This window comes from Triticum dicoccoides, chromosome 7B (assembly GCF_002162155.2).
Source record: "Triticum dicoccoides isolate Atlit2015 ecotype Zavitan chromosome 7B, WEW_v2.0, whole genome shotgun sequence".
Lineage (NCBI taxonomy): Eukaryota > Viridiplantae > Streptophyta > Magnoliopsida > Poales > Poaceae > Triticum > Triticum dicoccoides.
The window spans coordinates 746,161,278-746,181,041 of record NC_041393.1 but is presented as its reverse complement, the minus strand read 5'-3'; the positions used below and the strand labels follow the sequence as shown (position 1 = coordinate 746,181,041).

The window sequence follows — 19,764 nt, the reverse complement described above, 5'->3', positions numbered from 1 at the left end:
GGGAACCACAACGTCATTGGAACAAAGTGGATCTTCAAGAACAAGCAAGATGCTCATGGGAACAACATTCGCAACAAGGCAAGATTGGTAGCACAAGGCTACTCCCAGGTCGAGGGTATCGACTATGGTGAAACCTTTGCTCCCGTTGCTCGTCTTGAATCCATTCGTTTGTTGATTGCATATGCTTCCCATCACAACTTTAAGTTGCAACAAATGGATGTGAAAAGTGCTTTTCTTAATGGTCCCATTAATGAGTTGGTCTATGTCAAGCAACCCCCCGGGTTCGAGGATCCCTACTTCCCGGATCATGTGTATCAACTCGATAAGGCACTCTATGGCCTTAAACAAGCCCCACGTGCGTGGTATGACCACCTTACCGAGTTGCTACAAGATCGTGGCTTTGAAGTAGGACAAATCGATCCCACTCTTTTTACTAAGAAGGTCAAAGGGGAGTTGTTTGTATGCCAACTTTATGTTGATGATATTATCTTTGGTTCTCCTAACAAAGCTTTCAATGAGGAATTTGCCGCTCTCATGACCTCCAAGTTCAAGATGTCTTCAATGGGAGAGTTGAAGTTCTTCCTTGGTTTTGACATCAAACAACGAAGAGAAGGAACCTTCATCAACCAAGCCAAATACACTCAAGACATGCTTAAAAGATTCAAGCTAAGTGATGTCAAGCCGGCTTCTACTCCAATGTCTACCAAGTGCCAACTTGACATCGATCCCAATGGTAAAGCGGTGGATCAAAAGGTATATCGCTCCATGATTGGCTCCTTGCTTTACCTTTGTGCATCTAGACCGGATATCATGTTGAGTGTGGGGATGTGTGCACGGTTTCAAGCCGCACCAAAGGAAAGTCACTATGTGGCGGTCAAGAGAATCTTTCGATATTTGGCTCATACCCCAAACTTTGGCTTATGGTACCCAAGAGGAGCAAATTTCAAGCTTGAAGGTTTCACGGATTCCGATTGGGCGGGGGACAAAGTGGATAGGAAGTCCACTTCCGGAGGGTGCCAATTTCTTGGTTGCTCTTTGGTAAGTTGGTCTTCCAAGAAGCAAAGTTGTGTGTCCCTCTCGTCCACCGAAGCGGAGTATGTGGCGGCTGATAGTTGTTGTGCTCAACTCCTATGGATGAGGCAAACTTTAAAGGAGTACGGTGTCATTTGTGACAAAGTGCCTCTTTGGTGTGATAATGAAAGTGCCATCAAGATTTCTCTCAACCCGGTACAACACTTCAAGACGAAGCACATTGAGATTCGGTATCACTTCATCCGGGATCACATTAGGCGAGGAGAGATCGAGCTCAAGTATGTCAACACTCATGATAACCTTGCAGATATTTTCACGAAGCCCTTGGATGAAGCAAGATTTCGCGAGTTAAGGCATGAGCTAAATATCATTGATTTGAGCAATGTGTCTTGAACCTGTACACCCCCACCACATTCAATGTGTTGTCTAGTTTAGGTGTAGGCATAGACATGGGGGGAGTGTTGTTCTATCAATGAACTCTCCCTCCCCCCATCATGCATAAATCGATCACCTCTTTCACTTTAGCCATTTTTGATGGCATCTGTGCTTCAAAGACGAGTGTTGGTCATGTGCCCAAGGATAATTCTTCGCGGTGCCATACCACTTGACTCAAACATAGGTGGCTTCGGCCATCGCCCTCTCTTAAGAGAGAGGACTGAGCTCGCTCAGCTTGTGTGCGGTTGCTTTTGTTTTCCCTTCGTGTTTCCTTTTCTTTTGTGTTGTCCCGTTTGTCTTGTTTCTTTTGGTCTGGGCTTTGGTGGTCGGGCGGTACAACCGGTGTCACGGGCGGTTCTACCGCTGATACCTGGTTGTGCTGCCCCAGTTGGGTTGCCTTCGGTGCTTGGGCGGTTGTACCGCCCATTTAGGGCGGTACTTCCGGTCACCTGACTTGCGGTACAACCGGTCCTAGGAGCGGTTCTACCGCCGCGCGGCTACGGGCCTATTTATATCCGATGGGGCGAAGGGCTTTCTTTTTTTTCCTTCGTCCCCAGTCGCCTCCTCCTTGCCCTAGCCGCCGGTCACCTCTGCCTCGTCCCGGAGTGCGCCCCGCGCTTCGGTCCCGAGGATTCTCCGCGGATTCTCTCCGTGGAAGTCTTCCGGTCTTCTCCCATGGATGGTGGTAATGTCCTTGTTCTTCGTTCTTTGTTCTAGGTTTTCTTCGTGTTCTAGGGCATTACCTTATCCTCCTAGTGTTGTGGTTGTTATTTGGTTGGGAGAGACCGTCGTTCTTCTTGTGTCTGTGCAGTACATAGAACTCCGAATATTGCTTGAGTGATTTGCACGTCTTGAACAGATCTAAATACCCTGGTAGTGCCACTGTCAGCGGTTCTACCACCCAGACGGGCGGTACAACTGGTGGGGCGGTACTACTGGTGGGGGATCCGTTTCAACCGGTAGATATGAACCACAGCACTGTTCTGGTTTCTTTGTGTTGCATTTTTCGTCTGCTTTCCTCTCATTTCTGTTGGTTTCGTGTGTCCCCTTCGTGTTTGTGTTCAGGTGGCTCCAGTTCTCGCCCTGCTCCTCGCAAGACCAAGAAGAGGGTTCGACGGGCTCCACGCCCGGCTGACTCTGACGATGAAGTTGTGATCCCCACCAAGCCCACTCGCCGTGAAAAGTCTGCCGCTGTCAAACAACGTGTGATAATGCCACTCCACCGTTGGAAAGCCAAGGATTGGGAAGTCTTCTGCTCAAAGAATCCTTATGTGGTTCCCGTAGATCCTCGTTGGACCACTGTTCAGTTTCGGAATGAGATGCAAGTACGGATTGTTCATGAACTCTTTGAGCACAACAAGAACAGATATGCCAAGCAGTGGACCATTGATCTTGATCATTGGCGGAACAACCTGGAGTATTTTGGTGAGGCCTTGGCTCTCTGTGAGGAGTTTGATCTTGTCAAGCTCATGTCCGTCAATTGTGACTTTGATGTTCAACTCATCCATCAGTTCTATGCCACCGTTCACTTTGGAGAAGATGACGCGCGCACCCTCACTTTCATGTGTCGTGATGAGGTCTTTCAAGTTCCCTGGAGGACCTTCTGCAATGCTATTGTGTACGATGATACCGGTCTGGAAGGAAGGGGTGGCATTCGCCCCCATGATCATCCTGACCCCATGCCCAAGGAGAAGCTTGCCCCTCTGTACATTCGGGGCCGTGGTATTATTGGTGAATCTAAGGATTTGGTGAAGGTCTATGACATCATGCATCGTGTCTTTTGCAATGTGCTTCTGCCCAAAGTGGGGAATCAAGATGAAATCCATGGCTATCTTGTTGACTTGATGGTTGCTATGAAGACCAAGGTTGGATCTGGGGAGGCGTTTGATGTGTCCAACTGGCTGTGGCACGAGATGTACAACATGGTCATCTACAGGAAGGTCCCCATTTATGCTCCTTTTGTCATGTGCTTTCTGAACTCAGTATGGGGAGTTCGCCGTCCTGGAGAGCCCCTCACCTCTCCTGACAATCTTACCAATCATGAAGTCAAGCTCCTTAAGAAGAAGAAGCACGCCGAGTCACGTTTCCCGGCTAATGCTCCTGAGGATGTCTATGCCACTTCTGATGATGAGGATTTTGAGTTGGAACCAGGGGCCAAGCCCTCGTGGGTGGACAAGCTCGCTGCTAAGGTAAAGAAGACCTTCTGCCTCCAGTCTGACATCCAGAAGAGGATGTATGAGGCACATGTCAATGAGAAGCTTGCGCGGCGTCGCCAGATTGCTTTGATGAGGCACCTAAGCATGACAGTTCAGAGTGGCTCTGAGAAGTGCATCACACCGGAGGAGCGTTGGATATCCTCCCACAGCACCTGGACTGATGATGAAGCCCCTCCTCAGCCCTCCACCACCGTTACTGCTGCTGATGATATCATGGAGGACTCAGATCGGGACGATGATGAAGTTTCTGATGATGGTGAAGATTCTGACAATGATGAAGACCTTGATGCTACCGAGGAGTCAGAGGAGGACGACTGAGCCCGGGGCGATAGCTTCGCTCTCTTCCTTTTTGGTGTCCTGATGCCAAAGGGGAGAGAGTGTGATAGGACTCGGGAGTTGCATGGGTGGTTGCGTAGTGTGTGTCCCGTTTCGTTTGTTTTGTGTGGTTTTATGCTTGTTGGTCTTGTTTGGTAGTATTGCTCTTGTTTCTTTGTGTTGGCTACCTTGTTGTTATATGCTTTATATGTCTAGCCTATAGAATCTAGGGGGAGTCTCTACCTGGGGCTCACATCTAGGGGGAGCTCCGTCTAGATTCTATAGTCTTCTATCTTATATCGTGTTGTTGTCATCATCCACCAAAAAGGGGGAGATTGTAAGGGCATTTCCCTATCTTATGTTTTGGATGATGATGACAACCATTTGTTGGTCTAATCTTGTGCTATTTTTTTCAGGTTCTCAATGATTAGGCGTTCATCGGTTAGTGGTTCTCTCTCGAAGGAATCATTTGAAGAAGGGATCCTCTACGCTTTTATCTCTTTGGTCGTAGGGATCCCGTACACTCTAGAGGGAATCATCTGTGGATAGAATAGGGGAGTCCATTCTCGTTCTCTTCCTTTCCTCCTTTTCTAGTCGAGAGAGTGCCTCCCTCCTCATCTAATCCTTGCTCTGTGATCCCAGCGGTTGTACCGCTGGATCTTGACGCTACTCTGCTGATGTCGAGCGGTGGTACCGCTGCCTCCGGGCGGTGATACCGCCATCTGACTCTGCATAGTCCAGCAGCGGTTGTTCCGGCCATGTACCGCCCATGTACCGGTCAGGGTTCTGTCCTGATGCGGTGGCTGGGCGGTGGTGGCCCGGTTGGTCCGGTTGATCCTTTTCAACCGGTACAACCGGAGGTTCGAGCGGTTCTTCCGCTCGTTCCTTAGCCGCTCAAGCGATCAAGACCAGGCGGTTGCACCGGCCCTGCACCGCCCAACTACCGCCCTCAAGGGTGACTCCGTTCTGTTTAGGTGCGGTAGTTGTGCGGTAGCTGGGCGGTTGGTCCGGTTATTTGCTAATGACCGGTACTACCGCCCGATGGCCTGGTTGTACCGCCTGGTAGGGTTCTGCAGTTGCATCGTGAGTCCCGGTTGTACCGGGACAAGGAGCGGTTGTACCGCTGCAGTACTGAAAACACAGTAACGGTTGGATTTTAGTGGGTTGCTATATAAGGTGGTTCCTCCACCTACCACGCCCTACCTCTTACCTCTCTCACTCCACCATTGATGCTCTCAAGCTCTCTTGCCCGATCTCTCTCTCTAGCCACTCAAACTTGTTGATGTGCTAGGGTTTGAAGGAGGAGACCTAGATCTACACTTCCACCAAAGGATATTTACTTCCCCCATACTTTCTTGTGTGTATTTCGTTACTCTTGGTGCTTGAGCACCCTAGACAGCTGAGGTCACCTCGAGGCCATATTCCATTGTGGTGAAGCTTCGTGGTTTCGTTGGGAGCCTCCGATTGTTGTGGAGATTGCCCCAACCTTGTTTGTAAAGGTCCGGTTGCCGCCTTCAAGGGCTCCAATAGTGGAATCACGGCATCTCGCATTGTGTGAGGGCGTGAGGAGATTACGGTGGCCCTAGTGGCTTCTTGGGAAGCACTGTGCCTCCACACCGCTCCAACGGAGACGTACTTCCCTTTAAAAGGAAGGAACTTCGGTAACACATCCTCGTCTCCACCGGCTCCACTCTTGGTTATCTTATCCCTTTACTTTTGCAAGCCTACTTGTTGTTACATCCTTGCTTGCTTGTGTGCTAGTTGTATTTTGCATCATATAGGTGGCTCACCTAGTTGCACATCTAGACAACCTATTTTGTTGCAAAGTTTAATTTGGTAAAGAAAAGCTTAAAAAATTGTTAGTTGCCTATTCACCCCCCCCTCTAGTCAACCATATCGATCCTTTCAATGGGGAGACTAGGGTACTTGATTTATAAACTTTACCTATTTTTTACTTATTTTTCTATTATAATAATTATATTGTGTTTTATAGCCAATAAATAATACTCCCTCCATTCCTAAATATAGGGTGTATAGTTTTTGGCACGGAAATTAAAGAACGCACGTGGAGGGAAAATTTCACAAGTTTTGGGCGATATTATACCTGACTAATTGACATGAGTAAATAGAGGAGCTTGGCTGCTATAAGGAAATGTAATCAAATTCCTAAAAAAATATCCAAACGTGTGGTGCAACGCAATGCAGCTTATATTTCGGGTTTTTTCTCAAAAATCTATACACCTTATATCAAGGAACGGAGGGAGTAGCATACATTGTGTATAATTTATGATTCATTATAATAATTCCTTAGTTTGTGTAGCCATTACAAGTTTAACTTACTCCCGTGACTTTGTTGTGTCCAAAATTTGTTCAAAGTTTGTTTCAAATATAGTTTTTGATGTGGAAGGGGTAGTTATGAAGCTGTCAATTATTAACCGTTACCTGCCTATCCATGGGTAATTATTTTATTAACGAAAAGGTCAATGTCATATCAATTGTATTTCTCTGCAAACATGTAGCATTTTATATTTTTGTAGTCAACTCCAAATCCAAAGGAACACAAATTTGTGGGCTCAAGCCAACCGTATTGCGACTATTTCGATGTTCTGAGTATATAAACTAGTGGCCATAAAACTATAAATAAATCACAGACCCCTGCAAAAAGATGAAAATGTTACGCTCAGTTAAGTGGCAACAAAAAAGAGATTATTACTGCAAGCATGAAAGGCTCATATATGCATGCAGAATTTTTTGTTGACAAATGTATAGACTATAGAATCATCACACTTTTTGTGATAATCTGGAAAGGAGTATATGCTCATAAGCTTCTGAGATATGAATAAAGCGGATCAATCCAACATACATCACACATTATGCATGATTGTATAAACTGCATACAAGGATACCTATACTTCGATGAACATGCATACACTTGTCTTTCCCGTGGGTAATATGCATACTCTTATCTATCTATTTCATTTGTATAATTCTAAGACAAAATTCGAATTAATCCTAATTTACACACACCTATGTTCTTGTGGTCTCCCGTAGATTCAAAAGTTATAGTGTGCAACTTGATCACACATTCACATGCTCAAAGCAAACAAACTAATTAGTCCAAGAAGGGGTCATGTGATACAAAGACAATATGTTTTTTACGGCGATGTGGTGGACCTGTTTTCACTTAGTTGACTTTGGAATCGCTGCTAATCAACAAGTTCAAAGGAGACACTAGGAATCTTAACATGAAAGCAAGTCACTCTACAAGCTCTAATCTTGCTAGGTTGATCCTGTGTTCAGAAAAAAAAAGTCACAATTGTGTCGGAAATTCAGAATATGTAATGGTTGAGCTGTCACAGCCAGAAAGATTGCACGGAAATATATTAGCTCTAGTTATAAACAGAGAACAAATGTATATTGTAACTTGTAATGAACATTATGCTAAGCAATTTGAACTGGGTCAATATTCACAATAACTAATCTGAATCAATCTAACTGAGTATGGACCTGGCCACTGTTACAGCTAATCGCCACTATGATCAACCACGACACTTGGAATCTAAACATTATGTCTAAGGTCCAGCCTTTCTAGTGGCTAGTTAACTTGATCCAAATGATTGAGTCAAAGTCTAACAGTTTGTAGTCTTTGCTAGTTTGATCTACGGTCTACCTAGGGTACCCGGCCAAGTGTAGGAGGTTTTCTGACATTAATAAACTGGATCAATGCCAGTTGAGCTATCGCACAAGTTCATAAATACTAACTCTACATGTAAACATGAGAGGGAAAGGAAATTGGTTTTGCATATGTAAGCGCCCATACATACGGGCATACACTCACCCCTATGAATGCACACACGCACACCTACCCCTATGAGCACCTTCGAGAGACTGAGACGGCATATCATCTTGAGATTTATGAAGTCATTATAAGCGCCTCGTCGTCGACGGGAACGTCTTCTCTCATTGGAAGCATATCATTTTGAGATTTATGAAGTCACCGTAGGCGCCTCGTCGTCGACGGGAACGTCTCCTTCCATTGACAGCGCATCGTCGAAAATCTTGAAATAAATCCAGGAATAATGCGAGCACGAGGACTTGAACCCTGGTGGGCTGGGGATACCACTGTCCTTCTATATATCCATCCAACCACAGGTTTGTTCGCGCTTTGGCAGTGCCATGAGTGTGTACATCTCTTGGTAAGATGGTGATGTGTGTGCAATGGACACTGTACTGAACAATTTCTGTCAATCCTCTCCTTGCAATGAGTTATAGATCAGGTGATACCTCCATCAAGGCATAAGGCTTTGCAACCGCGGCGGATTCGACCAGTGAGGACCAACTCAGTGGTCTTCACCCCTGGCAACATACATTATTGACTTAGAAGAATTGCGCCAAGACGAGAAAAGAAGACTTGTTCAATCGATCTATCGATTGCCGTACATCGTTTTGTGGCGCTTAATAGTGTCAGTCGGCCTAGCTAGGGTCCTACAGCCACTCAACACTGTCAATCTGACAATCTTGACAGTAGCCGTTAATCTAAACAGCACGACCAACACTAGGTCTAAGCTCTGTTAACGTTCTTGCTAGCTAGGTAGTTGCCCTATTTAATTTTATCCAAGTGATTCAATGATCGAGGCTCTCAAGTGTTCAAGTGGTAGTACTATCTAATGAAGCTAGTTATATTAACTCAACTAGCTTCGATTAATTAATCACAATTGGATGAAACTAAGCATGTCATATGAATGTAGTGGTGCTAGCTAAGCAAAGCTCAAGTACTCATCAAGATGCTCAGTTAATCAATGGCAACTGGATGAAGCGCTAGGCATGTACTATGAATGTATCCATGCATCGGTTGGGTTGTCACGGCCATGAGATTTGCACTTGCGCACGCATGGCGAGCTTGGGGACCTGTCATGTCTCATCGCCGTGGACATTGCGAGGCCGGAAGGTCGAGCGATGTGGCCATGATCTGACCTAGAGGAGACAGGCTGTTCGAGTGTGGATCAGACAAAGAAGGCACAGCGAGTAGGTCAGCCACCTCCATGTCCATGGCTTGTAAGCTTCCGTGGGCACGCAAATGTGCCCATCGTCGCCCGATTTGTGATCGGAGAGATTCGCTCCTGCCGATTATTATAGGTTAAGGGTCGTCGCCCCGTCTCCCGGCGGACCGGTCACCACCGGCAGCGCCGCGACATCCCTAGCTGGCATGGTGCCCGCCAGCACAGCAGGCATCTCCTCCGACGTTGTCGTCTTCACCAAAGTCGTCGCCCCTCTCGATCTCACCTCAGATTCTCAGCTCGGGGAGATCTGGATCGTGCGACCGCCTCCAGCCGTTGGCCCTAGATAGGACGGCCCCCGGAGCACCCATGCATGCACGGAGCAGACCGCCCCGTTCCTTCGCTGCAACGCGGGCTGCAGGTTCCATTGTAGCACCGGCGATGCTCCATTGTAGCATCCGCACGTGGAGGCCGATCGTGTACCCCTGCGTGCATGCATATGCCTGCGCGCGCACGCGTATGTACACCGTGTGCAGTCGAATGTGGTGCATGTGAGCCGTACGTCCACTTCATCTTCACCGAAGCTTCCGTGGGCATGGCGTCCCCCACAGTCGCCACGAGCTCGACACCTCATCTACTCCCGACACCGACCGTACCATGGCGGGCGGCCTATATATACCCCGCACGAGCACACTTTCCCACTCATCGATCGACCTCTCTGCCAGTGCCATTCCAACATCACAAGGCAAAAGCTAGCTACCTAGACTAGACGGTACATCGACAATGGCGCCGGCGATGATGATGAAGAGCGCCGGCAACGGCGGCAGGGCGGGCGGGCACGTGCGGTCGGCGAGCGTGCCGAGCCAGAGGCACCCGCTGCTGACCCACGTCGACGACCAGCTGCGCGCGCTCCGGTCCTGGACCTCCGACCCGGGCCAGAACCCGCTGGCGCTCGCCCACGTCCGGGCGCTCCTCTGCGTGCTCGACGAGCTGCTGGAGCACTCGTACCTGCCGCCGGCCGACGCCCTGCTCGACGGCTTCCTCGCCCTCGCCGACGCCTACGGCTCCTTCCTCGCCGCCCTGCTCGCGCTCCGTGGCCACGCCGCCGAGCTCCGCGCGGCCGTGCGCCGCCGCGACGCCGGCAAGCTCGCCTCCGCGGCCCGCGCGCAGCGCCGCGCCGCCAAGGACCTCGCCGGCCTAGCCGCCGCAGTCGCCAAGTGTGTGCCCGCGCCAGTCCACACCTCCTCCTCCGCCGCCGCCGCGTCGGGTCTCGACGTGGCGTGCACCGTGGCCAAGGCCGTGGGCGACACGGCGGCCGCGTCGGCGTCCGTCTTCCTCCAGGTCGCCGCGCTCGCCGACGCGGCCGCGGCCACGGCGCTGGCGTCCTCCTCCGCCACCTCGCCCAAGCCGCGGCTGGCGCTGGTGGGCGGCAAGAGGCCCGCACCCGCCGGCGAGGACACGCACAGGGACGCGGCGGCGAGGCTGGTGGAGCTGGAGGAGTGCGTGGGCGAGCTGGAGAGCGAGAGCGAGAAGGTGTTCAGGAGCCTCCTGCGCACCAGGGTCTCCCTGCTCAACATCCACACGCCAACAATTTAGCTTCATATATTGCTATACAGTATACACACACAAGATTAATTATGAGATTTAGATTATTCGTTTAGATTATAATCAATAATTGGATCTTAATTAAGTCTCCTGCCGTGCAGTGATCTCATCTCAGGGTAAAATGATTAATGCAATATATTTGGCACACACCAATGTTTTGCATTTTCTGTTTCACAGTACTGAATTATAATTACGAAAGCGTTGATGCTTGCAACAAATTTCAGCGTCACCAAATTTCACTTCACAAAAGAGATTGACACAAGATTTATACTCCCTCTATAAAGAAATATAAAAGCAGCAATTTGGCTCCCGGGCTCAGATGAGCCCGGGCATGAACAGTAAAAAATTCAAACAATTCTAATTTTTTTTGTAGTGAAAGATGATTGAATGCATGATGTTCGTGCCAAAATTGAGAACATTTGGACATCTGAGAAGCCCTCATAAAAAGACAAAATTGGGGTCTGTAAAAAAGTTTACTGTTTTGTACAATTTAGACCTGATTTATCTTTTTTGCCGAGAGCTGCTCAAATGCCCAAATGCTCTGGAATTTGGCACCAACATCACGCACTCATGCATATTCACCACACACAAAAATGGAACTTTTTCCTTTTTTCTTGTTTTTACTGTTCACCGGGTGCATCTGAGCTCGGTTTTCGGAATGCATAAAGAGTGCAAGTTGCATAAAACCATTTTAGAGCTGCTCCATATAGTTCATCTTTACAATAATATATCACATTCAATGTTTCGACAAATTATGAAACATATAGACACGTTCATATGGATGTATACTATATTCATCGAAAGTTTTATGATGATATACATGAACATGAGAACTATACAAAAAAGAAAATTTCATGATTTTAAAAACGGCGACCAGTATGCATCTGCTGTTCACTATTAAAAAATCCATGAATTTATCTTTCATTTCTAGCTCACGTGTCTGATGGAAATATGCCTTAGAGACAATAATAAAGTTGTTATTATTTTATATTTCCTTATTCATGATAAAGGTTTATTATTCATGCTAGAATTGTATTGACCAGAAACTTAAATACGTGTGTAAATACATAAACAAATACCGTGTCCCTAGTAAGCCTCTACTGGACTGGCTCGTTGATGTTTCCTAACCATAGACATGAGCTGTCATTTGATAATGGGATCACATCATTAGGAGAATGATGTGATGGACAAGACCCATTCGCTAGCTTAGCATTTGATCGTACGGTTTATTGCTATTGCTTTCTTGATGTCAAATACATATTCTTTCGACTATGAGATCATGCAACTCCCAGATACCGGATGAATATCTTGTGTGCTATCCAATGTCAGAAGGTAACTGGGTGATCATAAAGATGCTCTACAGGTATCTCCGAAGGTGTCTGTTGAGTTGGCATGGATCAAGATTAGGATTTTTCACTCCGTCTATCGGAGAGGTGTCTCTGGGCCCTCTCGGTAATACACATCACAAGAAGCTTGCATGCATAATGACTAAGGAGTTAGTTATGAGATGATGTATTACAGAACAAGTAAAGAGACTTGTCGTTGAAGAGATTGAACTAGGTATGAAGATACCGATGATCGAATCTCGGGCAAGTAACATACCGACGGAAAATGGGAATTACGTACGTTGTCATAACGGTTCGACCGATAAAGATCTTCGTATAATATGTAGGAACCAATATGGGCATCCAGGTTCCGCTATTGGTTTTTGACTGGAGAGGTGTCTCGGTCATATCTACATAGTTCTCGAACCCGTAAGGTCCGCACGCTTAACGTTCGATGACGATATAGTGTTATATGAGTTATGTGATTTGGTGACTGAATGTTGTTCAGAGTCCCGGATGAGATCACGGACATGCCGAGGAGCTCTGGACTGGTCCGAAGGTAAAGATTGATATATAGGATGATACTATTTGGACATCGGGAGAGTTTCGGGGGTACCGGATAGTCATCGGATCACCTGAAGGGGTTCCGGAAGGCCCCCGGAGGTCTATGGGCCTAATGGGCTAGATGAGGCACACACCAGCCCGCAAGGGGGCTAGTGCCCCCTCTCCCTGGCTGGCCGACCCTAGGGGAAGGAAAGGGGAAGGCTTGGCCCTTCCTGCCTTTCCCTCCTCATGGGAGAAAGGAAAGGGGGGAGCGCCACCCTCCCCTGCCTTCCCCCGCGCCTAAGAAAGGCAAGGGGGGCGCAGCTAGGGCAAGCCCTAGGTGGCCGCCGGCCACTTGTGGAGCCATAGGCTGCCTCCCCTCCTCCCCACACACCTATATATACATGAGGAGGGGGCGCCACACAAGACACAACACCTAGATCTTTGAAACTAGATCTCATGTTTATAGGTTTTCATAAAAAAAATCACAAAAATAAGGAAAATCAACCAAGCCAAAAGCATGATTTTTTTTAAACTTTTTTACCTTTCCGAAAGACACAATTCTACCTCTCGCGGCATCAAATCTAAGCCTCTCGTGGAAGCAAAATGAAGAAAATGCATTTTGCCTTTCCGAGAGGCACCTCTGGCATAAGCAAACCTATGCCTTTACGAGAAGCAAAATTGAGCCTCTTCTGGAAACAAATAAAAAAAAGAAAAACGTGTTTTTTTCCTTCTCGAAGGCACGGTGCCTCTCGTGGAAGCGTATCTATGCCTGCACGGTAAGCAAATCTGCGCCTCCTGCGGGAGGGGAAAACGCCTTTTTCTCCGCTAACAAATCATGTTTTCTCCAAAACAGGGTGAAAACCAAAAACCCGAAAAAAAAATCATCTAAAACCTGAAAACGCATACAAAAATAAAATAAAAAACCATGAGGGAGCGCCCATCATGCGACGTAACAGTGGTTCACAGCACACCAAGTGGCGTGCTCTCGGCCTACCAAAGTGACTCCTGCAAGGCTACGCGAACGGCTACCCCTTGATTAGTTTGCTGTTATAGATTGCTTCTAGCGAGACCGAGGCCTCGCTTGAAGGGAGGCGCAAGACGGGCTGGCCCAGCGCACGGGAAGCCACAACTTCAATTTTTTTGTTTTTTCCCTTGTTTGTTTTTGTTTTCATTTATTTTCTTTTTTTTACTTTTGTTTAAATGTTCTAAATAAATGTATTACAAAAAACATTTTACATAAAACATTCCGAAAAAAAGTTAACCAAGCATTTGAAAATATTTAATGTGTATAGAAAAAAATGTTTCTCATGTATAAGAAAAATATATACAATAAATATATAATGTGTGTGAAAAAATGAATTTTTTTAATCCAAGCATTTAAAAAAATGTTAAACAAGTAGAAAAAAATATTGACCATGTATTCAAAGAAAAATCTTAAACTCATATTTGAAAAAAGTTGTGAATTTAATCAGAACATGCAGACAGGCAAAAACTAGCAACGATTTTCGTATTAATCGACGCGCTCAGTGTCAGTACAGGCATTTTTTTTACAAGGAAACTATACAAACATGTTTGCGAAAAGAACATTTTTACTAGATCAATGTGGTTCCTACAAGTTGGACCCTCGTGTAATCACCGAAAAACATACAGGCGAGTCGACTTATGCGACGAACAGCTCTGCCTGCCCGTCGATGAAGAGGCTCATGAACTCCTCCCCGTCCACGGTCTCCTTCTCGATGAGGAGGTTGGCGAGCCTGTGGAGGATGTCGATGTGGGTGTTGATGATCTGCGTCGCGCGCGAGTAGGCCGTCTCCACGAGTTCCCTTACCTCGGCGTCTACGATGTCCGCCGTGGCCATCGAGTAGTCCTTCTGGCTCGACATCTGCGGCCAAAACACAATGCGGAAATGTCAGGTTACTAGTATTCAGAACTGTTTGCTTTAGCCGGTGACAGACATTAATTTCCGAGAAGGTGAGATACTGGGCCTAAAAGGAAATGGTAGTGTTTGTTTCGTCACTGCTTTCAAGTTTGAATAGACCTTCGACAAAACAATCTACCCGCATCGTATTGGACTACTGGCGGCATACCTGCTGGCCCAAGAAAGGGTTTCCACCAGATGACCCGATGGCGACTTGCCCAATCTTCTTGCTGAACCCAAACCTTTCAACCATTTGTCTGGCGACACGTGAGACCTGCATGAAGTCGCTGGATGCCCCGGTTGTCACATTGTCTTGCCCAAAGATCACCTCCTCGGCAACCCTGCAAAAGAGGTTATACATGTTATTGTTAGCACACAAGACATCCAACACAGTGCAAAGTTGCAGTAACTAGTGGATGCATAAATAAATACAATTTCCACACACACACAAAAAAAAATAACGCACCTGCCACCAAGTGCCACAGCCATTTGGTTCTCTAGGTAGCTCCTGCTGTACAGCCCAGACTCGAGCCTCTCTTCGCTTGGAGCAAAGAACGTGAGCCCACCAGCTTGACCACGAGGAATGATGGAAATCTTGGCAACAGGGTCATATTCAGGCATCAGGGCACCGACGAGGGCATGTCCAGCCTCTGCAAATCCAAAAGTTTACATACACATATTAGGAACCTGTGCACTCCACAAGATGATTTCAACAACTGATGGTCACAAAAAATTACCATGGTAAGCCACAAGCTTCCTCTTCTGTTCTGAAACAACTGCATTCTTCTTCTCAGGCCCAGCAATGATCCTCTCCAGAGCATCAGAGATCTCGTCCTTGCTTATCTCCTTCAGATCACGACGAGCGGCAAGGATGGCAGCCTCATTCATCAAGTTCTGAAGATCAGCACCGGTGAAACCAGGTGTCCTTCTGGCAACCTTATCAAAGTCTACATCCTTCGCCAATGCCTTTCCTCTGGAGTGAACCTATTAGATGAAAAAAAATGATATGTAAGCTGCAGCACACAACTAATATGATCAATAAAACTCATCAAGCAGGGGAAGCCAAAGAAAATTCAGCACACCTTGTACCTAGAAGGTTAGCAGAACTTATAATATATTAAAATTCCTACTGTTATGCACCAGCCAGGGTTGATAAACGATTAAATATGAAGTCGTAGACCCAGACACCCAGTAGAATGGTGAACCGTGTTACAGAAGTAATGTACTTAAAAGTGTGACAGATACAAATAATTTAAAGGAGGCTTAGGTGGTCTAGACCAGATATGGCAATAAGCGAAAGTTTTCTCCACCCTGATGTTATTATACTGTACAACAATACATAACATCTTGAAATGCATTTTTACATGCTCTTAAACTTTCAAAGTTATGCACATTGTGTTGTTAACTTGCTAGTTGCTACCTGTCATACCCATTCTGAACTGGATTGTTGGCAATTGATTTTAGCTGATAATAGTGCAGATTTTTTGCCATTAGTTACCAAAATAATAACTTCGATAGAAATGATAAATACACAACCGAAAGCACAGATAAATTACTAGTGACAATTTTGTGATTTACAGAACTGAGGAAACAACTTGAAAAAAAAAGTATATCTTGTTCATATTAGTTAGCTATAGGAAGATCAAGTTAGGTTGCATTCATATTCCGCTTGGAACAGATTATGAAGAAATTTTGGATATCAATTCATAGTTTTAGATGATGACCCACTGAGTTCATTTTCGGACCACACTCAGTGATGTTTCTGAGATCAAAACTTGTTTAGCTCAAGTTAAACTAAGAAAGTACTCCCTCCGTTCCAAAATAGATGACTAAAGTTAGTACAAAGTTGGGTCATCTATTTTGGAACGGAGGGAGTAAGAAACAAGTGCATAACTAAAGCCTAGAAATGCCGACCAAACTAGTTATGTAAAGATCTATAGTTTTGGACAAAGTATGTAAGTAGCAAGAAATTGAAAATGATCTCTAGGGTAAACTAAGGAAGTGATGAGCAACTGCAAATCGAAAAAGCATAAAAACCGATAAAATTAGTTGTCTAAGCAAAATAATCAGTACTCATTAGGAATGTAAGGTCAAAGAGATTGAGTTGTTTTTGCAACAATGCAAGAAAGTGCTTTATCAAGAGGCCAGGTTTGCACTCAGTGTGGTTGTATCACCTTGATTCGACGATTGAATGAATTTCTCTTTATAATTTTGTTCTTCGAGAAAGAGCTGATAGACTAGTTAACTACAAAGCTCCAACTCTACTAAGGATATACTGGCAAACCATATGGCAAGCTACCCTTCGGTTGGCTTTATCAAAGCAAGTTGAACTGTAGTTGTGATTATCTACACCAGTTCAACATAGAGATTGAGTTATACCCAAACATTTCTGAAAATTTAACCATTTGGCATGAAACATATCAGGTAAACTGTTCAAGGTTTAGACTTGAAACTAAGTTTACCATGCTGCGAGAATGTAAGTATCCCTTCCACATTCATGGACAGCAATTATGTCTTCAGAGAATAGCAGCAATGGCAGCAATCAAGTTTATGGGTTGGGTTTTCAGAATTCAGAACAGTATGAACTAAGCAAAGCAATCATAATTAATTCTTCACAAGTATGATAAGCAGCAGGGATTGCTCACCTCGAGGATCCTGACACGGCCGGCGACATCCGGACGGTCGACGGTGACCTGCCGATCAAACCGCCCTGGCCGCAGAAGCGCCGAGTCGAGCACATCCGGCCTGTTGGTCGCGGCGAGCACGATGACACCGCTGTTTCCGGAGAAGCCGTCCATCTCCGTGAGCAGCTGGTTAATGGTCTGCTCCCTCTCATCGTTCCCCCCACCCATTCCGGCACCACGCTGCCTCCCGACGGCGTCAATCTCATCGATGAAGACGATGCAGGGCGCCTTGGCCTTGGCCTTCTCGAAGAGGTCCCTCACCCTGGACGCGCCGACGCCGACGAAGAGCTCGACGAACTCAGACGCGGCGCAGGAGAAGAAGGGCACCCCGGCCTCCCCGGCGACGGCCCGGGCGAGCAGCGTCTTGCCGGTCCCGGGCGGGCCGACGAGCAGGCAGCCCTTGGGGATCTTGGCCCCGAGCGCGGTGTACTTGTCGGGGTTCTTGAGGAAATCCACCACCTCCTGCAGCTCGAGCTTGGCCTGGTCGGCGCCGGCGACGTCCTGGAAGGTGACCCCGGTCTCGGGCACCTCCTGGAACTTGCTCTTGGAGCGGCCGAAGTCCATGGGCCCGCCCATCCCGCCGGGGCCGCCGCCCGGCCCGCCCTGCGCGCGGCGGAAGAGGAAGAAGAGCCCCGCGAAGGCGATGAAGGGGAAGAGCAGGTTCCCCACGAAGGCGAGGAACCCCCCCGGCCCCGCGGCGTCGCCCTCGGCGACGGAGATGTCGACGCCGTTGGTGGCGAGGATGTCGATGAGGTCGGGGTCGTTGGGCACGACGACGGAGGCGCGGCGGCCGTCGACGGCCGTGAGCTGCAGCATGCCGCCGTCCTTGGAGAAGCGCACGCGCTCGACCTTGCCCTTCTTGACGGCCGCGAGGAACTCGCTGTAGCGCCACTGGCCGCCGTCGGGGATGTCGGCGGCCTGGGTCGCCGACCCGGGCTTGGGCGCGGTGAGCAGGGTGTCGGCGAAGGGGTTCGCGGCGGGCGTCGGCGCCTCGGCCTGCAGCTGCAGCTGCGGGGCCGCCGCCTCCTGCGGCGCGGGGGCATCGACGGCGAGGGCGGGGAAGGCCGGCGAGGCGGCGAGCGCGAGGAGCAGGGCGGGCACGGGCCGGGAGGAGACCGGGAGGCGCGGCGGCCGGATGGAGGAGGGCTTGGGGAGGGACGCGGTGATGAGGAGGTGGGAGGAGGAGAGGGAAGGGGGCGCCATGGCTGCTTGCTCGGTGATTCACCGGCGGAGTCTGGGGTGGGGAGGAGGAGATATAAGGGAAAGATTGGTTTTTTGTGGACGTGGAGGCGACGGCGGCCATAGATGGCTTTGGGGCTGTGATATCTCGACCAATTCTCCCAACCTCTTCACCCCCACACTGCAAGCAACTCTCACCGACTGACCAACTGAAAATGAGAGGCTCCTGATTTATCATAATTTTGATCACCATGGTTGGAAACAAATTATTTTAGGGAACAAAATGATGATTGATCATGTTTTGGATGCAACAAATCCATTTTCATTTTCATTGAGGAAACCATCACAATCTAACATGGTCAGTAAAGTGTGTAGGTGCAAAGGGACATCTGCCTACTTTGTGAGGGTGAGAATTAAGATGGTCTTTTTTTGTTTGTTTGGACTAGAAAGAAGGAAATGGGGGTTTGGTAGTTTGTGTGAGGTGTGAGGCTTGGGGCCGTGGAAGAAGAACTGAACGAGAGAGTTCCACCGATGGAAGGGAGGACTCACACACTCACTCCTCCTCAAGATCTTCTTTTCTTTCCCCTCTGTCCCCTCTCTCCATGTGTTTCCCCTTTTTTACTTGTAGCATTCTTTTCTTTTTTGTGGTCAACTTTAGGAAACTAGATGATACCCCATGCGTTGCGTACCTGTAGGAACCGCGTTAAAACAAACGCATCAACAAGCACTTCAAAAATAAAAAAAAAATGAAGATACAAACATAAGAGTGTTCTTCATTTAATAATAATACATATGAAGTATGTCACAAAATGATGCATAAAAGGAGAAACTTTTCGGAGTCGGCTTAATGTGACATCATATTTGATCTGAAGCATAAACTATATATATATATATATATATATATATATATATATATATATATATATATATATATATATATATATATAGGACGACAGTTTGGGACACCTAGGTGCCCAGGCTCCTTACGCCGTGACCGTTGGATCTTAGACTGATGCACGCAGATTATAAAGGGTGCGAATATATTAAGCACCTTCCATACATGTTGTATGGAAATAATTGGTAAGTAACAATAAATGTATGATTTATGTCCCTTAATGTCATGCGTCGAATAGGAAAGTGATAACTACAATTTCTTCTTAATTTATTTCATTGTACGTAAGAATGGAAAGTCCTCTCAAGGTATATACATACACCCTTAGTATTTTTATGAGGTATGCGTGTGCAGTCCTTGTGTATACTATACATATACATGTACAGACGTCTTAGGTATATATACCTACCTTTGACATATTTTCAACCGACACTGCATATTAAAGTTGAGATACATCACATGCGCGTATAATGTTATTGGGTATATAACTTTTGAGTATGCCACATTTTAATTATATTATGGGGGCATATCATTTTTGGGTATGTCCCGAGTATCATTTACGGGTATGACTTGAACGAGAATACATGTACTAGAAAAGAGTGTATCATTTTTTGTACCAG

The 19,764-nt window shown here is 47.0% G+C and overlaps 1 protein-coding gene across 1 annotated transcript; it reads right to left on the bottom strand.

Annotated features, from left to right (window-relative positions):
• Positions 1-13,955: 13,955 nt before the first annotated feature.
• Positions 13,956-18,302, bottom strand: LOC119340038 (ATP-dependent zinc metalloprotease FTSH 1, chloroplastic-like). Its single transcript, XM_037611951.1, has 5 exons — positions 17,035-18,302; positions 15,127-15,373; positions 14,856-15,039; positions 14,559-14,730; positions 13,956-14,353 (listed from the first exon to the last, which is right to left on the bottom strand). Exons 1-5 carry the CDS (start codon positions 18,274-18,276, stop codon positions 14,132-14,134), a joined length of 2,067 nt encoding a protein of 688 aa, XP_037467848.1. The 5' UTR covers positions 18,277-18,302; the 3' UTR covers positions 13,956-14,131.
• Positions 18,303-19,764: the final 1,462 nt, after the last annotated feature.

Bases quoted from the DNA above. Each gene is read 5' to 3' on its own strand.
- LOC119340038 (XM_037611951.1), bottom strand. From the start codon at position 18,276: ATGGCGCCCCCTTCCCTCTCCTCCTCCCACCTCCTCATCACCGCGTCC. The intron at 15,374-17,034 runs GTGAGCAATCCC...TTCATCTAATAG, and splicing joins GCCGTGTCAGGATCCTCGAG to GTTCACTCCAGAGGAAAGGC. The intron at 15,040-15,126 runs GTAATTTTTTGT...TTGGATTTGCAG, and splicing joins GAAGCTTGTGGCTTACCATG to AGGCTGGACATGCCCTCGTC.